Source organism: Gadus chalcogrammus, chromosome 18, assembly GCF_026213295.1.
Source record: "Gadus chalcogrammus isolate NIFS_2021 chromosome 18, NIFS_Gcha_1.0, whole genome shotgun sequence".
Lineage (NCBI taxonomy): Eukaryota > Metazoa > Chordata > Actinopteri > Gadiformes > Gadidae > Gadus > Gadus chalcogrammus.
This window is the reverse complement of record NC_079429.1, coordinates 8115925-8135374: the sequence shown is the minus strand read 5'-3', so window position 1 is coordinate 8135374 and position 19450 is coordinate 8115925. Positions and strand designations below refer to the sequence as shown.

The window sequence follows — 19450 nt, the reverse complement described above, 5'->3', positions numbered from 1 at the left end:
GAATTGCTGAAACGTAGCCTGCTAGAGTAAGGAGTACAGGCGGAAGCGGTGCCAGAGCAATATTAGCCCCCTCGCCACAATCCAGGGATGGCATACTAATCCGCACACACAGGTTTAATTCCCTGTGTGATTTCCCGTCCAGGGCCCTGGGGGCTGGAGGAGAGGACTTCTTCAGGGTAGCCAGGGTTGTTTAAAGTCACCTGGCTAGCACCTCCTCCGTGCATTAACAAGGCTTTCTGAAAGCATAAAGGTGACCTGTGTGAGTCAACAAAACAGATGACTCCATCAATGTTTTAAGCAAGGAAGGGAAAGGGAGGCGGGTTGTGGTTGTAGCTTTTAAGAGGGAGGGGTCACCAGTAGGACTTCCCAGGGCATGCTGGGAAAATCTCAGCAGCACTGAGATAATGACCACGAAGGCGTTCACACAAACAGTTTCTTCTCATTTCTGTCCGACCACTTGACAGAGGTTGTTCAAAATCACCAGGAGATGGCACATTTCATAATCTGATATCGTATCCTGTAGGGACACTCTCTTGTTATAAAATACATGTGCGGATATTGAAGGTCCTATTCACCTCTGGAATGGAGAGTAAAATCCATCACGCACTGATTATATCTGCCCTAAAGATTTTCCAAATGCCACATAAAAGGACTCAGTTTGCAGACGGCCATAGTATAAGGTGTCTTCTCATCAGCCTATATCAATATAAACATAAATGCACAGACACACACAGTTACATCAGGAAATGTAAACAAGCTGTGAGTCCAGCTAATTGAGGCGTTTTTTAATGCTGTTGTCCAGTAGATCTGGTGAACAGGGGCAGGTGGTGAGTGGTAAGGATCTGTTTTTATTGTTACTCCTGGCACGCACCGCAGAGAGTGTGTGATTGTGTCTGTTTGTGTGCAAGTGTGCATGTATGCGTGTGTGCGTTTATGCGTATGTGTGCGTTGCTGGAGACTATGTCCCCGCCAGATGGTGCAAACTTGGCAGGATTCTGAGTAGAAGAGAAGCGAATAGGGAAAATCGGGCATCCAAGGGGTTGGACTGCTGCACCTGGAGTGCAAGAGAAAGCGTGGTGGGGAGGAGGTGTCGGTTGCCTGTTAATACTTAACATCCGAGTTTGTTCGATGGTGTGAAGCTCTGCTCTGTTTGGTATTGATGGTGATGTCTGAACTGCAAAGGATCTCTGAATGTCATAGCAGATACTGTCGAGCCAGGTAGCTGCTTGGGAATTGGATTGTTTGTTTACATTCAGTAAGGCTATGCGTTGTCGTGTCCTGTTATCTGCTAGGTAAATCAGCATTCCCATCATCTGGCTGAGGGGTGCCCCCCTCTTCTTTCTTCATTACGTATTAACTCTACCACACTGTGGTGTCTGCTTCCTGTTCCTCGAGACGATTCTGTTTGAGTCTCTTCTGCTTAACGGTATTATTTTGTTTTCCCCCTTCTATTTCAGCGAGCTTTCTCTCTCCCTCTCTCACACGCCCTTCACACCTTCCCTGTTTTCCTGTTCTACCTCAGCTGATAAAGTGATGGATCACTTGCGTATGAAGCAGAAGAAAACACAACAAAAAGCTTTCACAAGATGTAGCACCAGTGTGGGCTTCCCAAGTGTCTAAGGTCCTTAAGCTGACCTGACAGGCTTGACCGTGTCTCAAGCAGCCTTGACCGGCACTGGAACATAAATAGTGAGCATCCAGTTGAGAGACCATGCTGATCTCGCAAGTTTACATTCTGCTTCTCTCTGCAGATCGAGCCGTCCTTGAACCAGTTGAAAGCATTTTTTTAAAAAATTTAAAAAATGTAAGGACCAATCAGCACTCGGGGAGTGAGTTTCATTCCATGACGAACAAGCAGCGCTGCGGTCTGTCTGCAGAGTAAAGCAAAAAAAAAGTAGGATGCCAGGGGAAAAGTGTCATGATCTACTGAGCAATCAGAGTGTTTTTTTATCTGAAATGAATAAGAGATTAACATAAATCTGCACAGAGATATTCTACAGACGAAAACAGATTTGTGCGAATGGATGCAACGTTCATAAGGGGATTTTAATAGTTGTATTATTTCATATAGTGGCCAGTCTACACAGTGTTGAATTGAAACCGTTGCAGACGCGTTTTAAACAGTTGACTATGGCTGGCTGAGTGGGCCAATTACCCACTTATAGATCCAGCCCTCCGGCGGTATGATGGTGAGAAACATTTAAGAGACAGAAAGTGAAATGCACCGTGTAACCAGCTTGTCTCAAATTGATTTTTGAGACTAGAGGCAAGGAGACCATGGTTTGTACCGGGCATCCAAAGCAAATAAGTTGATCCCATCACAAGAGTTGAACTGCCTGCTCAAACACCATCTGGAATCACCTTCTAAACAGGGCTGAAGAGTAGAGACAGTTAACGAGACTGTGAGAGAAAGAGATTAATTGAATTAGCCCGTTTCTGGTATGATTCATTTCAGAGAAGCCTTTCTGTAACACTACACAGATGACACCGATAGGCAGCGGTATAAAAACAGGTCCGAACACCTAAGAAGAATCTTGTTTACAACGAACAAATGGAAGGTGTTATGAACCTCAATGCAAATGCTCGGGCACCCTAAAATAAGCATGTTTGCCACAAACCTCTCTCAGCTCTGTCAGCTTTCATTTGTAACACACAACGTCCCCTGCTGCTACCACAGAACCAGTTCAACCCCAAATTACTCAGGCCAGAGACCCTTCTGTTCCAGAGAGATCGTATTTCTCAGACCAAATTGGCATCCGAGTATAAATTTATACCAAATATAGGACGGAAGAGGAAATGGAAGTTGGCCCTAATGTATCACATTGAAGCAGCTGCCAACTGATTCCTCCCCCCGTAATTAAGAAAGAAACTTAGAAATTAGATGAACTCTTTGTAGATCCACCTATTTAGATTTGTTGCTGTAGCCCTATTCTTTTATACATCATACAAAACTTGACTGGCCTTTGGTTTCTGATTCCTGATTCCTACCCTCATTTTACGCTCGTATCTGGTTGTTTCTGGGAGAATTGCACCACTTGTTGCTGTAGGACTCCAGTATTGATCGGTATGCTGTTATTGCTCCATTGCCTTACTTGGAAGAGTCACATTGTAAAGGTCCCGTTGTAAAATCACACTCCGCAGAAGACACCTGCAGATACAGCAGGGTGATGTTTCAGCATCCTCTGCGGTGGGTGACAGACTAGACTACTACATCTGTTCTGAAGAACCTGAGACATTTGACAGATAGGGGTTCAGAGTGTCTCTTTCTCCAATGTGGTTTTCCAGCAAAGCGTGACCAACCCCATGCGCTAAGGTGCCAGACTTCCTCCTTGCGATGGACAATTCCCAGCAGCAGACTAACAAATGATCGCTTTCCCTGAATCTGAGTCCTGCCCTTCTCGTCAAGGTGATTGCTCTGTATTCTGCTGCAATCCGTTCCATTCTAAATATGTACAGAGACATTTTCAGGTCTTGATGAGTCAGAGGAAGGAAGATGTCAGGGATGAATTATTGCTTGCTTTCACCTAAAACAAGTACTCTTCTCTCTGACATCCCCAAATGACTTCATGGGATAATTGTAATATTCCTCGGGGATTAATTATGCAGGATTATTTGATTTTAATAGCCTCATCGAGAATGTTTTGAGAGAAAAACAACAATATAGAAAGCCTCTGGGGATACCAGAAAGTCATTGTATTGAAAGACAATGTGTCATGGCTTTCTGAGCACAATGTACTTCCATAATAGGACATATTCAAGATAAAATGTAGTGTGGGAACCCCAGAAGGAAATTTGCTTTCCAAAAAGGATGTAAAAAAACAAAAACAGAAACAATCTCTATGACATATTGAAAGTTAAGCCAGACACATGATTTTTCACCACAATTAATGATATCTGGCTGTATATGTAAAATATGTTATTGTTCATATTGGCACAGGTGTTTAATAGGAGAAGAATATCACAGATCGAATAAACTATGTCAATGGCGCAAGATAATGACCATTGTTGATCTATTTTACAAGTCTGTATGATGTAGTTGCAAACCATTGCGTTATATCACTTGATTCTAATGTATGGCCAAGCTGAAGATGTTAACTTGCCAATATAACATTCTGGCATGGCCTAAGTAGAGATTTACAAAGATTGTATAAAGCATCAGTGAAGACATTTCAAGACTACTGTTGAGCAGGCAGGTTTGCATGACTTCTGGGTAATAGCCCTGTCAAGCTTCATCAGAGGTAGCATTTTAAATGCCCTAGGGCCTAGGCGACCACACAGCGGGAGAATTAACAGGGCCGGCTGCACATAATAGTATTGTACTTTGTTAATATTCAATGGCATTTGCAAGTACACCATCATGTGAAATTAATCTGAGAAGTGATATGAGGATCATCCGTTAAAGTTTTTAAGGTAACATTTTGACTAATTAATAATTTCCTAAATAATTCTCATTAATGGTAAATTATAAATTTTTCATTAGTCATTTACCGTAAATTCTCATTTAGGGTATATGATTAATGGTTAATGGATAATTTACCCATAATTAGAATTTAAATCAATATTTGTAAAGCAAAACATTTAAGAGGCCACTTGAGTTCATCTTTTATATTTACTTATTACTCTATAACGGTTGTTCACTCCAATATATTGCTTTTTGCAGAGATTCAAACGGTGACGAATGGATAATGAAAATCTCAATTCTAATAATGTAAAAAAGGTCTCTTGGATCTTCAGAGTCTGTTTGTACACTGGTTATTGTACAAGGAAACAATCACTATAAACTCAACAGCTAGAAATAGCGACTTGTAGCGATGGTGGCCTGTAAGGCAAAAATATATATTCCTTTGTGCACTTCTGGTACACAGGAGGTAAGAAACAGAGAGAACAAAAATAACAATTCCCGTATCCTCCTCCTTCTCTGTCACTCACAGGCATGGAGACTCGCCGCCGGCTGTTGAAGGAGTCCTGTGGGCATGCCTTCCCCATGGCCCGTCTACTGGCCCAGTGCCTCTGCTCTGCATGCCATCATCCAGGGGAGGGAGGAAGGAGAGAGGCCATCTAAAAATAAACCCTACTCCAGCACCAGCAGATAAACAAGAAAACCAACTGAAAACAAAAATAGACTAAACGAGAAATAAAGGGGAAACATAGTGGTCGTTGTCTCCCTCTACCTGTACTTCTTCCTAAATCTCTCTCTCCCTCTCTCCCTCTGTCTCTCTATCTTTCCCCCTCTCTCTCTGTCACTCTCTCGGTCCTCGTTATGCTCTGAGCCGAGATCATGTCCCAATCTGGCAACGTCCTTCACATGTACGTGGAGGTGAGGCCCGACACGGACCAGGACGCGGTGAAGGGCTTCGGGGAGGCGGGGGAGGCGGACGGCCAAGTGGCGGCTGTGCCGGAGGGCTCCGCAGAACTCCTGTCCCAGCTCGCCACGCAGACCACCTGCCAGACGCTCCCGGCGGCCCAGCGTCTGGCCCGGGAGCACGCGTACCGTCAGTCGCCGTCCAGACACACGGTGAGCTTCCAACTCCAGCACAAGGTCACCTCGCGGTCCCCGACGGTCCTCAAGAGGCCGAGGTTACCGGGGGACGGTATCTCCGCCGCCCCTCATCCCCCTCCTGCGTGCCAGCGGTTCGGCGAGGAGAAGGCCGGTGAAGGGACGCGCTCCGTGGTCACGTTCAGCTACGTCGCGAAGCCCAATGTGCGTACGGTGGAGAGCCCCCGGCACCCGCGCTGTGAGAGGGGAGCCCGAGAGGACGTAGTCAACCCCTCCCCGTTTTGTAAAAGACTGAGCGATTCCTCTTGGTGGGGGAGTCCAGATTCCTCTCGCGGCTCTAGTCCGAAGCTGGCTTTCAGACAACCCGCTATCGACCCCATCGGCAGGGCAGCCACCCAGAGGGCCGTGGAAGAGTTTGGCTCCCCCTTACTGAGGATCAAACTGGCCCATGCGCTCGAGCGGGGATCGACGTCGCGCTACTTCTCGCAGCCGCGGTGCCAGTCGTGGGCGGGCTCCCCTGTCCTGCGTCAGAACAACTGCAGGTCTCCCGTCGACTGTGTCAAAGACAGCAGCCAAGCTAACTGTACGCTTCCCCAGAGCAAAGTGACGGAGCAGCTCCCCCAGTCAAGGCATCCCGCTTTGGGGACACCGACCCACCCGCGGCCCAGGTCTTGTGCGGGGCCTGAGAGCCCTATTCATTGGCCAATGGAGCACAGAGCCCTATCAGGCAGTCCGGCTACCCGGGGACATCATCACAAGGCCTGCACGAGGGTTTCCTCGCCCAAGGGAGCGATTCTTCAACTTGGCAATAAACTAGTGGAGGGCATGAACCAGCTAAGCGACAGTAAATCCTCGTCACCAGCCCCCAGCCCCGAGGTGGCCCGCAGGTTAGCCGTGGAGGTCACCAAAGTCTCCTCTTTTTTCACAGAGCCCAGGAAGGGCTCGTTGCATAACGCTTTGGGTGAGCCCACCCGGGGGTCAAACTCTTGTGAACGCCACGACCCGAGCCCAAACGCACAACAGGCCCAGCAGCATCAGCAGACGCTCCAGATGAACATCCCCTTGCACGGGCAACACGCACCAGCAACCGACAACATCGACTGTCACCAGCCCGAGAGCTCCATCTCGCAGTCCCACTCGCAGGAGACCAACTCTCGCAATAACCACGACACGCAGCGGGAGGAGGAGGAGGAGACCAAGCCCGAGGAGCGGGGGGAGCGAGAGGGGGGCAGCCGTCAGAGCTCCTCCCAGCATCAGAGCTCCTCCCAGCATCAGAGCTCCTCCCAGCATCAGAGCTCCTCCCAGCATCAGAGCTCCTCCCAGCATCAGAGCTCCTCCCAGCATCAGAGCTCCTCCCAGCATCAGAGCTCGCCCACAGCGGCGCCCAGTTCTCCCGCCCTCCCTGCCCGGTTCTTCCGCCCCTCTCACCCCCCCACGGAGTTCTGCTCCCCCATGAGGGACCCCCGGTTACTCCGGGCCGAGGTGAGGGCGCTGGACAGCCCCACCCTGCACCGGCGCCAGCCCCCGCAGTACACCGGAGACCCCTGGTCCGCCGGGGCCGAGCGGAGGGGAGGCGAGCCGCCGCCGGGGGCCAACGAGAGCGTGGACTGCACGGAGCTCTCCCGCAGGCTCTTCATCCACCAGGGGGTGGAGGAGGCCCCGGTCAGCTGGACCTCCAGGCAGCGCTGGGGGAAGCAGCCGTTGGAGGCGGTGGCGGAGCAGGAGAGCCAGTGCCCTAACCCAGAGGCCAGCCCCGCCGCCGCCGCCGCCGTCGTCCCCGGGCGCGGACCCCGGCGAGGCCACGGGGGGGCCCTGAGCCCCACGGCGCGGCAGAAGCGAGCGGAGCAGAGGAGAAGGGAGGCCCTGCTCCTGGGACCCGTGGCCTTGGACTCGGCGGAGGAGGACGATGAAGACGAGGAGGAGGACGAAGAGGAGGAGGAGGACGACGGGGAGGGAGGTGAGGGTTTTTTGGGAGAGAGGCAGCTGGGGTTACCGCGGGTACAGGGGCCTCTGGAGGGGGAGCAGAACGGCGTGTTGGGGGGGTCGTCGTCCCGGAGCTCCAGTGGGGTGACGGGGAGCCTGGGGGACAGGGACTGCGTTTCCCCCGAGTCCAGCCAGTCCAGTCACCAGAGCAACGACACCGCCGCTGCCACCTCAGGAATACAGGTGAGCTTTCAGTAATAACTTATTATTGTGTTCAATTCAAAAATATAATCCATGTACTCATTTATAAATTCCCTGATGCATCTTACATCTCAACCAAACAACAATTTTTTTTATTATATGTATTTTCTATATATTCATCCCATTACAACATAAACTACATGTGAAGAAACATGAGGGTCACTTTATGAATATGATGATTCATATATATATTAATATTAAAATGAATCTTGGAAACCTTCATTTGCTAAATGTGTGGCGTTGCACACTCGCAGTACTATGCAAAGCGTATGATGCGAATTTGAATGTTCATCAGTCCTATCCAGTTCTGTATTATTCCCTTTCGGTTCGGTTGGTTTTACATAGCCACGTTTGCCGGGTGGGTGCTCAGTGAATCTATGGAGGGTAGGCTAACTCCGCCCCCCTAGTCGGTATGTCAAACTAAACGAACGCACACTCTAACGAAATTATTTTTTTCTCTCTCTCTCTCTCCCAGTTTTCTCTTAACCTGCTCCTAACCTACTTCGCTAGCATGCTAACGATAGCCGGCTAACGGAGAAGAGGGATTTTGGTTCCCGTCCCATCCGTCTGTCAGTTAAATTATATTGAATAGCAGCGCAAACGCAATGTTGCATGTTGTTGAGCGTCGGACGAGACCGCGGTTGTGCAAACCGCGACTCACTTGTTTTGAATGGACGCTTTCTTTAAAAATGTCGCTTTGAACTGGTGAGAGAGTTAAACTTAATGACATTTTTATTAGTTCATAGCATCCAACGCTTCTACCTAGTTTAGATTTGATTAGCTCTTTTCTTGCACCTATAGTGACCTGATCTTGTATAAATATCTATTTTTAAAGCCGTACCCTGATGACATTTCTTTGAATAATCTGCATATCATCGATACTTTTTTGGACGTTTTGCTGCTTTGAATAAATCTTTGGACTGCACGAACATACGACCTTTTTGGTGGTTCGATAGTTTATGGTTTATTATAAGAGAGCTGTATTATGAAGGGCTGTGAATGTCATCATCATATGGAATGCGCCACCAAACTCAGAACTTGTGAGTTCAGATTCACAGATGTTTACAAAAGCGCTTTGTGCTCTACGAATCAGCTTGATCCGTTTCTTCCCTTATTTAGTAACATTTCCTTCATTTGGTCTGTGCTTTGTAAATTCAATCAAAGGGTCATTGTTTACTTTGTATTTCATGGTAACTAGGCCTACACTACTTCATTAAAACACAATAACACCGAACCAATTAGGATGGATGTCTTTAGTTCGGGGCAGCCACAGGAAAACAAACAAACCCTTGTTAATATGGGACTACCTAACCAACAACAGCACAGTGTTATTCATTGGTGTAAAGTTCAACATACTGATCGGTAACTTACACAGTGAACCAACATTAACGTCTATCCCTCTTCTCTTTCTGTCTGTCTGTCCGTCTGTCCGTCTCTCTCTTTGTGTGTGTGTGTGTGTGTGTGTGTGTGTGTTTCCCAGACTGACAGTGGCTGTGCTGTTCCGGGGCCTTCTCTTCACTGTCAGAGGATAGCTCGAGCCAAGTGGGAGTTCCTGTTCGGGACCCCCGTGGAGGAGGCTGCCAGCAGAGGAGACAAAAGTGAGCTTTACTGATAAAGCAGGGATGGGCAACTTTCATGATAAAGAGGGCCACATTTTTCATCATAACCATCAGAGGGCCACATGACTGCACACTTCAACTAAACGTGAGCTGAGAGAAGCTACACAATTTTGAATTTGGTAGATATGATTTCCTGTATTCTCATGTATTATTTTGGGGATGGCCACTACCTAAAAAATCTTCCAGAATCATAACCTAGGTACGGTATGTTAATTGAACCAACATACATTCATTTCATGTTTTCCATGCTGAAACAGCCACATGAATGGTCAGTATTTTTATCAGTGCAAAGGGCTCACAATACATCATCATTCAATGATGTCAAAAAACTGAAAAACCTTGGCCCAACATTCAGTGCAACAACTCAATGAACTCAAACCCAAGAAGCATGATATTCATTGCAGTTGTAGTGGCGACTTAAGTGGATATCTTTAATGACTGATATAGTTTCTAAGCAAACTAGACACATGGGTTTGCCTTTGAATTCTATGAATTTTTCTCATCTTTCTTGACTGAGTTTTCTGTAATTTGATCAATTATTATTATTTATTTATTTTTTCAATTATGTGCGGGCCTGACTGAGTGAGGATGCGGGCCGCCAGTTGCCCATCCCTGGTTTAAAGCTAGGGTAGGCAATTTACTTGAGAAGAATATATATTGCTATATTTATTGAAATTATCATTACATCACAAGATTGATCAATAAATCAAATGCACTGTCAAAAATAAAAAACGTGTAGGTGCTTGGTCTGAAATAAACCTAATGGCCAGAATCAGCCTCAAAGGCAGACCTATTAAAAAAAAAGCTAGCAAGTTGGTCAGGTGTTTCATGTGAGTGTCTTTGAAGGGAGGGCCTGAAGGAAGGAATGGGACTTTTCTGGTTGGAAACTTTCAAAATATAGCTTAAAAATGCTGGTTTTCCTAATTGCCTACTCCAGCTTGAACTAGTTTAACTACTTACTTAACTAATGTCGTTTTTTGGTGCGTGACTCTCAGCCGAAAGGGTCTGGGTTGAAACCCCAATGTCCGCACTCTGCATTCACCAGTAAACGTTCATGTGTTATTTTTGGGCTAATAATAAATCTTCTTCATGCTGAGAATTATCGATGACCTAACGCATATGAAATGAGTGACACATTGTGCAGTTCATGCTAGCATTCCATAGGCCTCTACATACAATTTAGAATAGTTTTTTTCTACCAAATATTTATATAGTCACTCAAATAGAGTCGTTTTATATAGAGTTTTAATAGTTTAACTTAACTATTTGACCTGAATGAAACCATGTTTGTTGAGTTAGATATATAATTGGTCAATATCAACTGAAAAAGTGTCCTAATTTTTTCAAGATAAAGAATCAACATAACAGTATTGTGAGGTTGAACAACCGGGTTCTTCCTCTGGTCACAGCGTTCCTGGGCGCCTCCACAGCGCCCCCTAGCGGCGCCTCCAGCGAGTCCCCTACGCCCACGCCGCTGACCACGCCCTCCGGCCTGCCCCTCCTTTCGGCCAACCACGACGTCCAGCAGGTGGAGGTGGAACTGGTCACGCCCCCGCCGCTGACGGGCTCCTCCCCCAGGACGGGCATCATCGGGCGGACCCTCAAGTACTCGGAGACGGACCTGGACGCGGTCCCGCAGCGGTGCTACCGCGAGACGGACATCGACGAGGTGCTGGCCGAGCAAGAGGACGCAGACTCCGCCTTCGGCTCCAACCGCAGCGTGCTGGGCGGCAGCCCCCCCGAAGGGCCCTGCTACGAGAGGTCACACGGCCCCGAGGAGAGGGAGGGGGAGGAGGAGGAGGGGGAGAAGGAGCCGGAGGTGGGAGGTCAGGGAGAGGTAGAGGGGGAGGAGGAGGAGGAGGAGGAGGAGGAGATGGTGAGCTGGGCGAGCGTGAGGATGCAAGGAGACGACAGGAGGAGTCAACATGCCGCCCAAGAGGAACCAGAGGTGTTTGGACATCTGCTTAAGAGGTGAGAAGAGATAACAGGTCATGGCACGAAGAACCGGTCCGATCAGTGGGCTATTGTATACAATTGGCAGAAAAGGTGGGGTAGTGGTCGGTCCTGTTTTACTGTAATCCGAGGTATGGTTGCGCATGAATCCCAGAAATATTTGTCGGAATACATGTCTATTCATCTAACGCAACCCAGTTGGGCCTTGATGTTTCCAGCTCTCTCTCTCTCTCTCTCTCTCTCTCTCTCTCTCTCTCTCTCTCTCTCTCTCTCTCTCTCTCTCTCTCTCTCTCTCTCTCTCTCTCTCTCTCTCTCTCTCTCTCTCTCTCTCTCTCTCTCTCTCTCTCTCTCTCTCTCTCTCTCTCTCTCTCTCTCTCATATATATATGCACACACGCGCTTGAGACTACTGACTAGCAGGATTTTCCGTTGACCCATCTCAAATGTCTATATTAGTGTTATCCACAGCCTAATTTTTCAAGTAGACCCCAACCAGCTTTTTGAAACATTAATTACCGACAACTTTGTCAGTAAACGTGCATAATGCAGACAAAAAGGCAATGCTAAGTGACATTTCCCTATGCTTAGTGAAAGGGGAAGTTTGTGACTAATGAGGTCGGGTGCTAAAAGTTATTAGCACGGATCCCTTATCGTTTTCTAGTTTCGTTAGCATTCTTCTAAGTACGTGCTTACATTCCCCAGTTCTCCTTTTCACGCAGAGATCAGGGTGTCAGAAGCGAGCAGAGTAAGCGCGACTTGCTCTGTCGATCCAGCCGACGTTGGAGCCACTGCTGTGAACCTCATAGACACGGAGGGCATTAGTTTATGGGGTTTTATGTTTTTTGGAAGCTTTCTAGAAAACCCTCTTTCTCTCTCCCTGCCCAGGCCCCTGGAAACGTTTTTCGACAACCACCACCCCGCACTGAAGTCCCCCGTCCTCGTGTCCCCCCCCCGCCGCACCTCAGAGGACACCTTCAGCCGCCATTTTGAGAGCATCATGGAGTCGGCGCGCGCCAAGGGCACGTCCTACAGCAGCCTGGACAGCGAGGAGCTGCTGGGCACCAGCACCCAGACGGTGCTGACCTTTGACCTGCCCACGCTCACCCCGGCCATCCAGGCGCCGTTCGGCCACAGCGCCCGGCACATGGCGCACCTCAGCCTGGCCCCGCTCGCCGTCGACGAGCGCCCCAGCCTGTCGGACTCGGCGCTCACGGTGACGGGCGACTCGGACGCCACGCGGGCGCCCTCCAGCGAGAGGCTGAGCAGCGGGTCCGAGGACACGCCCCGGCGCGGCGGGACCCCCGGGCCGCAGCTCGGGAGCAGCTGGTCCAGCAACTTCTCCCTGCCCAGGTGAGAGGGGGCTCGAGGGGAGGGCGTGGCCGTCGGGTGCAGAGGTGACCTATTGTACCACCAGGGGTGAGCGTGATGAGCCGTCAGAAGATCAGCCTCTTCTGACATCACAAGTGGGCGTGTCCACCTGGATGTGTGACGGAGAGATGTGCATCGTTTGCTACAGTCCACCGGGGAGGCTGGTAGACGGATCTAGGTGCACACGCCCACTTGTGAGGCAGAGGCAGGTTGTCAAAACGGATTGTAACGGCTAATCACACTCACACGTGGTGGTATGATATGGGACCTTCAACATGTCTGTCACGGTGGCTCGCCCCTCGAGGAGGGTACTTTGATACTTATGAAACCTACTCTGTATATATCTGTGTTTGTATACAAGCAGAGTGTGTTAGTTATGATACAAATTCATGTACGGATAGGGGTCGATAGCCAATCGAGTTTTGCTCCTCGAGCGATAAGCACTTGAAGCCGTTTGCTATTGCATAAAGTCACCATCGCCGTTACGGATCGTATAACTACGTCTGGCTGTGTTGTGCAATTAACCAATTAACCTCACGGACACTCCTCAAAGCGTTAAACAAACCAACAACCCCAAAAAAAACCCTAATGGACTTGTAAACGGAAATTAGTTTTCTGGCGGCTCGGGTGATGATGAGGGGGTTGGTGATGATGAGGGGGTTGGTGATGGCCCCTGTCTCCCTCGGAGGTGAGGCGTGCGTCGCTAATGGATCACATCCAGTCAGCAGACTAATGAGGCCTCCCTCCGCCCGTACAGACGGCTGCACTGCAGTGCTATTCTGGAACAGAGCAGTTTGGAGTGAAGGTCGCAGCCACCGGTCCCGCTGGTGTCTGGCTGTGTGTGTGTGTGTGTGTGTGTGTGTGTGTGTGTGTGTGTGTGTGTGTGTGTGTGTGTGTGTGTGTGTGTGTGTGTGTGTGTGTGTGTGTGTGTGTGTGTGTGTGTGTGTGTGTGTGTGTGTGTGTGTGTGTGTGTGTGTCTGTTTCTTCCTGCATTCATCCACACTTCTCTGGCACTGCACGTGTCTGCATAAGTGCATTGGTTGAGTGTGTATATGTTTGCCTGTGTGTGTGTGCGTGTGCATGCGTGCGTACAGTTTAAGACGACTTCTGCAGGTGATTTGCGCAGATGGCTGCAGAAAGACATTCACCTTCACCAACAGCCTCTCAAAGACACGGCCATAATCCCCCAGTCCCTAGCTCCTCCCACCCAAGCCCAAAATACTAACCAAAGGTGTTCTCGTGAGGGGAACTACTACTGCTAATGCTACCTATTTCTCTATATAGATAGCTCTGCTTTCACTAATTATCAAGACTCTTTTGTCGAGTGGGGCTTTCTTCGGTCTGCTTAATATTTATACTTTCATTCTGTATGCAACAGTTTTTTTTCAAAATGTATCTTCTTGTCCGAGTACTGTACTATCATCAAAGTATTGTGTTTGTTTGCTTATATTTTATAATCTTCTGTTAGAAAATCAACTACACAACAATTGCACAATTATGTCTTAACCTGAGTGTGTAAAACGCTGCAGAGCTGTAGTGATTTCACTGGGTCACCTTGTTGTGTTCCCCAAGCCACCAGGGGGCAGCAGAGGACCACAGCTCACAAGGACTTCCATCAGTTTTGTCTCACTGATGATGTAATATAGTGATTTCCATGCAATAATGCTGGCCAAAATAGAGACAGTATTCAGAAGAACAACACCTACTAATATGACTTTGCACATGCAAAGATGTAGGCTGCAGGTAAATAGGAGTAAAGAATATATAAATACTGCTGTTTATATTGCGTCGCAGCAAACAAGAGTATAATACACACACCATTGTGTGACGTGGTCCTTCGAAAACACCATGTGACAGCCTGAATAATTATCATCATCAACTTGGGTGATATTATTTACCCTTTTACTTTCCACTTTCAAACGGATACCCTTTTTTGTTTGTGGCTGGGAAAGAGCTAATGAAATGACGACCACCTAGCCAGCAGACTTATCCCGTCAGTACCAACGCTCGTACTGCCTGTTAGTGGTCAAGGCGAGTGCAACCCCATTTCTGGTTCAGAACCGCCGTATCTGACGGATCTCTGGATAAGGGATTCCGGGACTGCTGTGACTCATGGGTGTCTGGTGTTGTCAGGTTATTGTTTTGCACTGCAGTTCTGCTTTCTGCCCTGGGGCAGAGGGGGGGGGACTGGCCGGAGAATGGAGCAAAGGCATCCTGGAATGCGTGTAGTACACCAGGGTAATCTCTCCAGGAAGACAACGTTCCATGGGATTCCGATTTATTTATTTTTTGTCGGAATTTGTCCTCATCTCTTCCCTAACTCAACCCCCCCCCCCACCCACATCTCCCTCTTTTGGGATGGCTCGGGCTTTGGCACAGAAGCCCATTGTGCTGGAGTGCCCATTGGACCAGACCAGACTTTGAGTCTGGGGGTTGAGGGGGGTCCTGAATTCTCTCAGGACCCCCTGGCATTGTGTGATCTGTGAAACAGGAGAGGCATCCCTCAACAGGTGCTTCTTAACCACACCCCTTTCACCTGCCCTGCCCCTCTGTGGGGGGGGGGGGGGGGGGGGGGGTTGGACACGCTTTAATCCACCAGCCATCTGTCAGTGATAGTTACACGAGATGGCTACTCTCTTGGTTTAGATTAAATCTGTTTTACTGTTTAGCCCTGGCATACTGGTTTCCCTTCTCTTTATGCTCTGTGAGTTTACACCAGGAACTCATTTGTGTGTGTGGGGGGGTGTTTGTGTGTGGGGGTGTGTGTGTGTGTGTGTGTGTGGGTGTGTGTGTGTGTGTGTGAGAAAGAGAGAGAGTTGATTCAGATGGGGGAGGTGGTTGGTGTTTGGCTAAGGCGAGCCAAGATTCCTGCTAAGCTCAGAGCCCAAGGTCAGCGGGGGAGAGCGCCGAAGTTTACTCAGTGAAAGAGAGAGGGGGAGAGACCATCCAGCACCGAAAGAGAACGATGGGTAGGTAGGTAGGTGGGGCGAAGACGGGGAGTTCAGCGCGATCTCCGATGACGGCCAACGCAGGGGTGGACGCTGAAAAGCAAGGGGAACTTTTCGTTCCTTTCCCGTCTTTGTGTGCGATTTGAGCGGTGGCACAGGAGTGCCTTCTAAGTCTGGAGGCCCTGAGCAGCGCAGAAGTAGGAGGAGGAGGAGGAGGAGGTGGAAGAAGAAGAGGAGGAGGACGAAGAAGAGGAGGAGGAGGAGGAGGAGGGGGGGCCAAACCCCCACACAGGTGTTTCCCACCACCACAGTCGCGTGGCACTCCGCCGCGATGTACGCCACCAGAGGGACCGCCGCCGTCACCGCAGTCAGGCGGTCGGGTTACGGGGCCGGAAGGAGAGCGGGATCAGGAGGAGGAGGAGGAGGAGGAGGTGGCGGTCGAGGAAGCGGCAGACCACGGCGCTCCAGTAGGCGTGGTACAAGGGCGGAGGAGCTCCCTCCCTCCTCCTCCTCCCCCCCTGTGTTCTGCTGTGCCGGGGCCTCAGCGGGGCGAGAAGAGAGGTACCTGCCAGTCAGGGCTTCGTCATCGACCCGTAGGTAAAGCAAAACTACAGAAGCCTCGAGCCAAAGCTGTTCCCCCCCCCCCCCCCCCCCCCTCCATAATGAGCCTGTCTTTCCCGCACCACACGACACGTCGGATGTGGATATCACCTGCAGCCGCAGGAGGAAAAGGATTAGTCAGGTGTGAAACGCTCACAGTTTTGTCTCGCGGAAGGGCAGGTACCATGGGGGCCCCCGGTACAGCTCCTCGTCGGTTCTGATCGGCTGCTTGTTCTTCCCTGCGTTATGTGCAGACCACGGGTTGCTGAGGAATTTAGGTTCACCAAACCGCTCGCACACCGGTGTTGAAAAACGTAGCATGTCAGGCTCTGAACCGAAAGAAAAAGGGCGTCAAAAGGAGCTCTGAAGTCAATGATTACCCTGGCGGGGGGAAATGCTTCGTGTGTGTTTACTTTGCGCTCCCTAATGAGCTGTACCTGCTCTGTGGAATTGATTGTTTACCTTCTTCGACTGCTTATCAGCCCTCACCTGTATCTTGGTCTGGGAAGCTGCTGTGTTTGCCCAACTGGGATTTTCCCGTCGTCATACAACAGGAGGCTCGATTATGGTCTGTCTGTTACTGAGCGGAGCATGAGTTTTTATATTCCACCCCCTTGCTTGTATACTGATCCGACAAATCAGCAGTGCTTCTGTCTTTCAAAAGCACTGCTTCTTTCAAACCCCCCCCCCCCCCCCCCCCCCCCCCCCGTTTGGGAATACAGATCTTTTGCTGGAAATGGTCACATAGCCCTTCCAACTGTGTTGAGCGACAGCCAAAAAAAGAAAGAAAATGCCCATTATGATTCTGAATAGACTGAACTCCAGGACCTCATTCGCATAACTGGCGTTACCCAGAAGAGCTTGCTGCTGCTGCTGCTGCTGCTGCGCTGCGGCTCCAGATGACATAACGTGCTTAAATAATTATCACAGCATAATTCAGATATATGCAGTTCAGCGCTGGCGAACCGCTAATGCGGCAGAGGGCAGCTTAATGAGCTGATAATGGAGAGAGAGAGAGAGAGAGAGAGAGAGAGAGAGAGAGAGAGAGAGAGAGAGAGAGAGAGAGAGAGAGAGAGAGAGAGAGAGAGAGAGAGAGAGAGAGAGAGAGAGAGAGAGAGAGAGAGAGAGAGAGAGAGAGAGAGAGAGAGAGAGAGAGAGAGAGAGAGAGATATATATATATATATATATATATATATATATATATATATATATATTTTGGAGTGTGTTGCCAGAAGTTAGTAGTGTTTTTATAGAAAGCTGTGGAAGCTGCTCTTGTTGCGTCTTGTGCTGAGCAAGACGTTGTTTGAATAGTTTTGCTTTAACTGCCGTGGTTTTGTTCTCGTATACGTCTGGCGAAGTTGTCTGCATCCTTTGTTTCGTTCCATGTATTTCCCTCCGTTTTTCTTCTAGCTCCTAAAAAATAACAACAGTGCTTGTTTTCCATCGGAATATTTTGCGTATCCACTTTTCTCTGTCTCTACTACTGCTACATTATAAACTGCTGTTTTAGATGAGCTCCGCCATATCGTATTCTCTTCTTTGTCTTTAAATTCATCTTTCCATTCATCCATCCAACATTTACTTAATAAATCATCTATTGTTCACCAAATCGCTGGTATTCCATTAAAGCAATTCACCCCCAAAAATCTGGGAATTAGTTTGTAAGTATACAATTAGGGCATTTAGCAGACGCTTTTATCCAAAGCGACTTGCTTCGTTTTTAATACACACATTGACGGCAGAGTCAACCATGCAAGGCGACATCCAGCTCGTCAGGAGCAGTTAGGGTTAAGTGTCTTGCTCAGGGACACATCAACACTCTAGGAGGAGCTGGGGATTGAACTAGCAACTTTTCGGTTACAAGACAACTGCTCTACCTCCTGAGCTAAGCCGACCCCACACAACTGGGAATGCGGAAAGGAAAAAACAGTAATGCAATACCTTCATGAGGAATGTTTCTTCCAGTTTTCATATGTTGGGAATCTGGGTCAATATCAAAACAACAGAAAAACGCCTTCTAAATATTTGCAAGAATAAATAGTGTTTATGGCTAAATAACAGGATCATTTCTGACCGTGCATAATGGAGATTATGTGGATTATGCAGCCTGGAAATAAGCTGAGAAGTTTGAATGTTATGACATTTTAGTGATTAAGGCCAATCAACCTCATTGACCTCCTTCCAACATGTACCTTCACTCTCTTCTGATGTAGAATCTTATTCTATGTTGTTCTTATCCATCGACTCTCTCTCTCTCTCTCTCTCTCTCTCTCTCTCTCTCTCTCTTCCCCCCCCAAGGAAAACGGACACTGGCCCGTTGCCAAAGCAATATAAGATACATACAGAAGATTCAAAACAACAACACCAAAGCTCTCTCTCTCTCTCTCTCTCTCTCTCTCTCTCTCTCTCTCCCGCCCTCTATCCCTCCAGGGAGAAGGCCCGCCTGGCCACAGACACGGAGCTGGACCAGGACCTGAGCGAGCGCCTGGGCCTGGAGACCAGCGAGACGCTGACCAACGGGAGCAGCCGGGCCGACCTGGAGGCGGCCAAGCGGCTGGCCAAGCGCCTCTTCAAGCTGGACGGCTTCCGCAAGTCGGACGTGGCACGGCATCTCAGCAAGAAGTGAGCGCCGGCGTACGCTGGGAGGAGGCGTGTGCGACCCCGTTTTGCTATGAGTGATGTAGTATACCACCAGGTGTGAGTGCGATGAGTCGTTAGAAGCCGTTTTTAAAACCGACCTCTTCTGACATCACAAGCGGGCGTGTCCACCTAGAGCTGTGCTGGATAGATCAGTCTACCAGCCTCCCCGGTGGACTGTAGCAGACGTATCTCATCTGTCCGTCATACATCTAGGTGGACACGCCCACTTGTGGGGCCGATTTTCCAAACGGCTTGTGACGGCTAATCACACTCTCACCTGTTGGTATTATATGTCACCTTTAACTGGTGACGTATGGACTCTCACACTGGACTCTTTTATAGGGTCGGACAGATCGCTCATCCCCTGGCAGATACTCTCATAAGCTGCTTTAGGCCGATCCCAATATCGATATTGATAGATGTTGTTTTTGTCTTCGTTATGACTTCATTATTTTGCACAGCTGAATGGGATAGAAATTGCCAGTTGTTAACTTAAATTGAAATCTGAAAATTGCCGTGATTTCCACATTCTGATTGGCTGTGTGTTGCTCTAATCGGTTGTAATGAGATTGTTGAGCTGGATCTGTTCGTCAGCCAATCAGTCGTCAGCTCCCACTGATAATAACGAACGTTCGACTAATG

At 48.9% G+C, this 19450-nt stretch overlaps 2 protein-coding genes across 2 annotated transcripts in view; both read left to right on the top strand.

Annotated features, from left to right (window-relative positions):
- Positions 1-11141, top strand: part of LOC130371798 (uncharacterized) — a 13919-nt gene extending 2778 nt beyond the window's left edge. Inside the window, exons 2-6 of the mRNA XM_056577660.1 lie at positions 4932-7375; positions 7502-7663; positions 9207-9279; positions 10710-11061; positions 11132-11141. Of these exons, the coding sequence (XP_056433635.1) occupies positions 5279-7375; positions 7502-7663; positions 9207-9279; positions 10710-11061; positions 11132-11141 (2694 nt within the window). The 5' untranslated portion in view covers positions 4932-5278. The remainder of the gene's footprint in view (positions 1-4931; positions 7376-7501; positions 7664-9206; positions 9280-10709; positions 11062-11131) is intronic.
- Positions 11142-11162: 21 nt separating this feature from the next.
- Positions 11163-19450, top strand: part of LOC130371797 (PH and SEC7 domain-containing protein 1-like) — a 41929-nt gene continuing 33641 nt past the window's right edge. Inside the window, exons 1-3 of the mRNA XM_056577659.1 lie at positions 11163-11271; positions 12138-12602; positions 18599-18790. Coding sequence (XP_056433634.1) covers positions 11174-11271; positions 12138-12602; positions 18599-18790 — 755 coding nt within the window. The 5' untranslated portion in view covers positions 11163-11173. The remainder of the gene's footprint in view (positions 11272-12137; positions 12603-18598; positions 18791-19450) is intronic.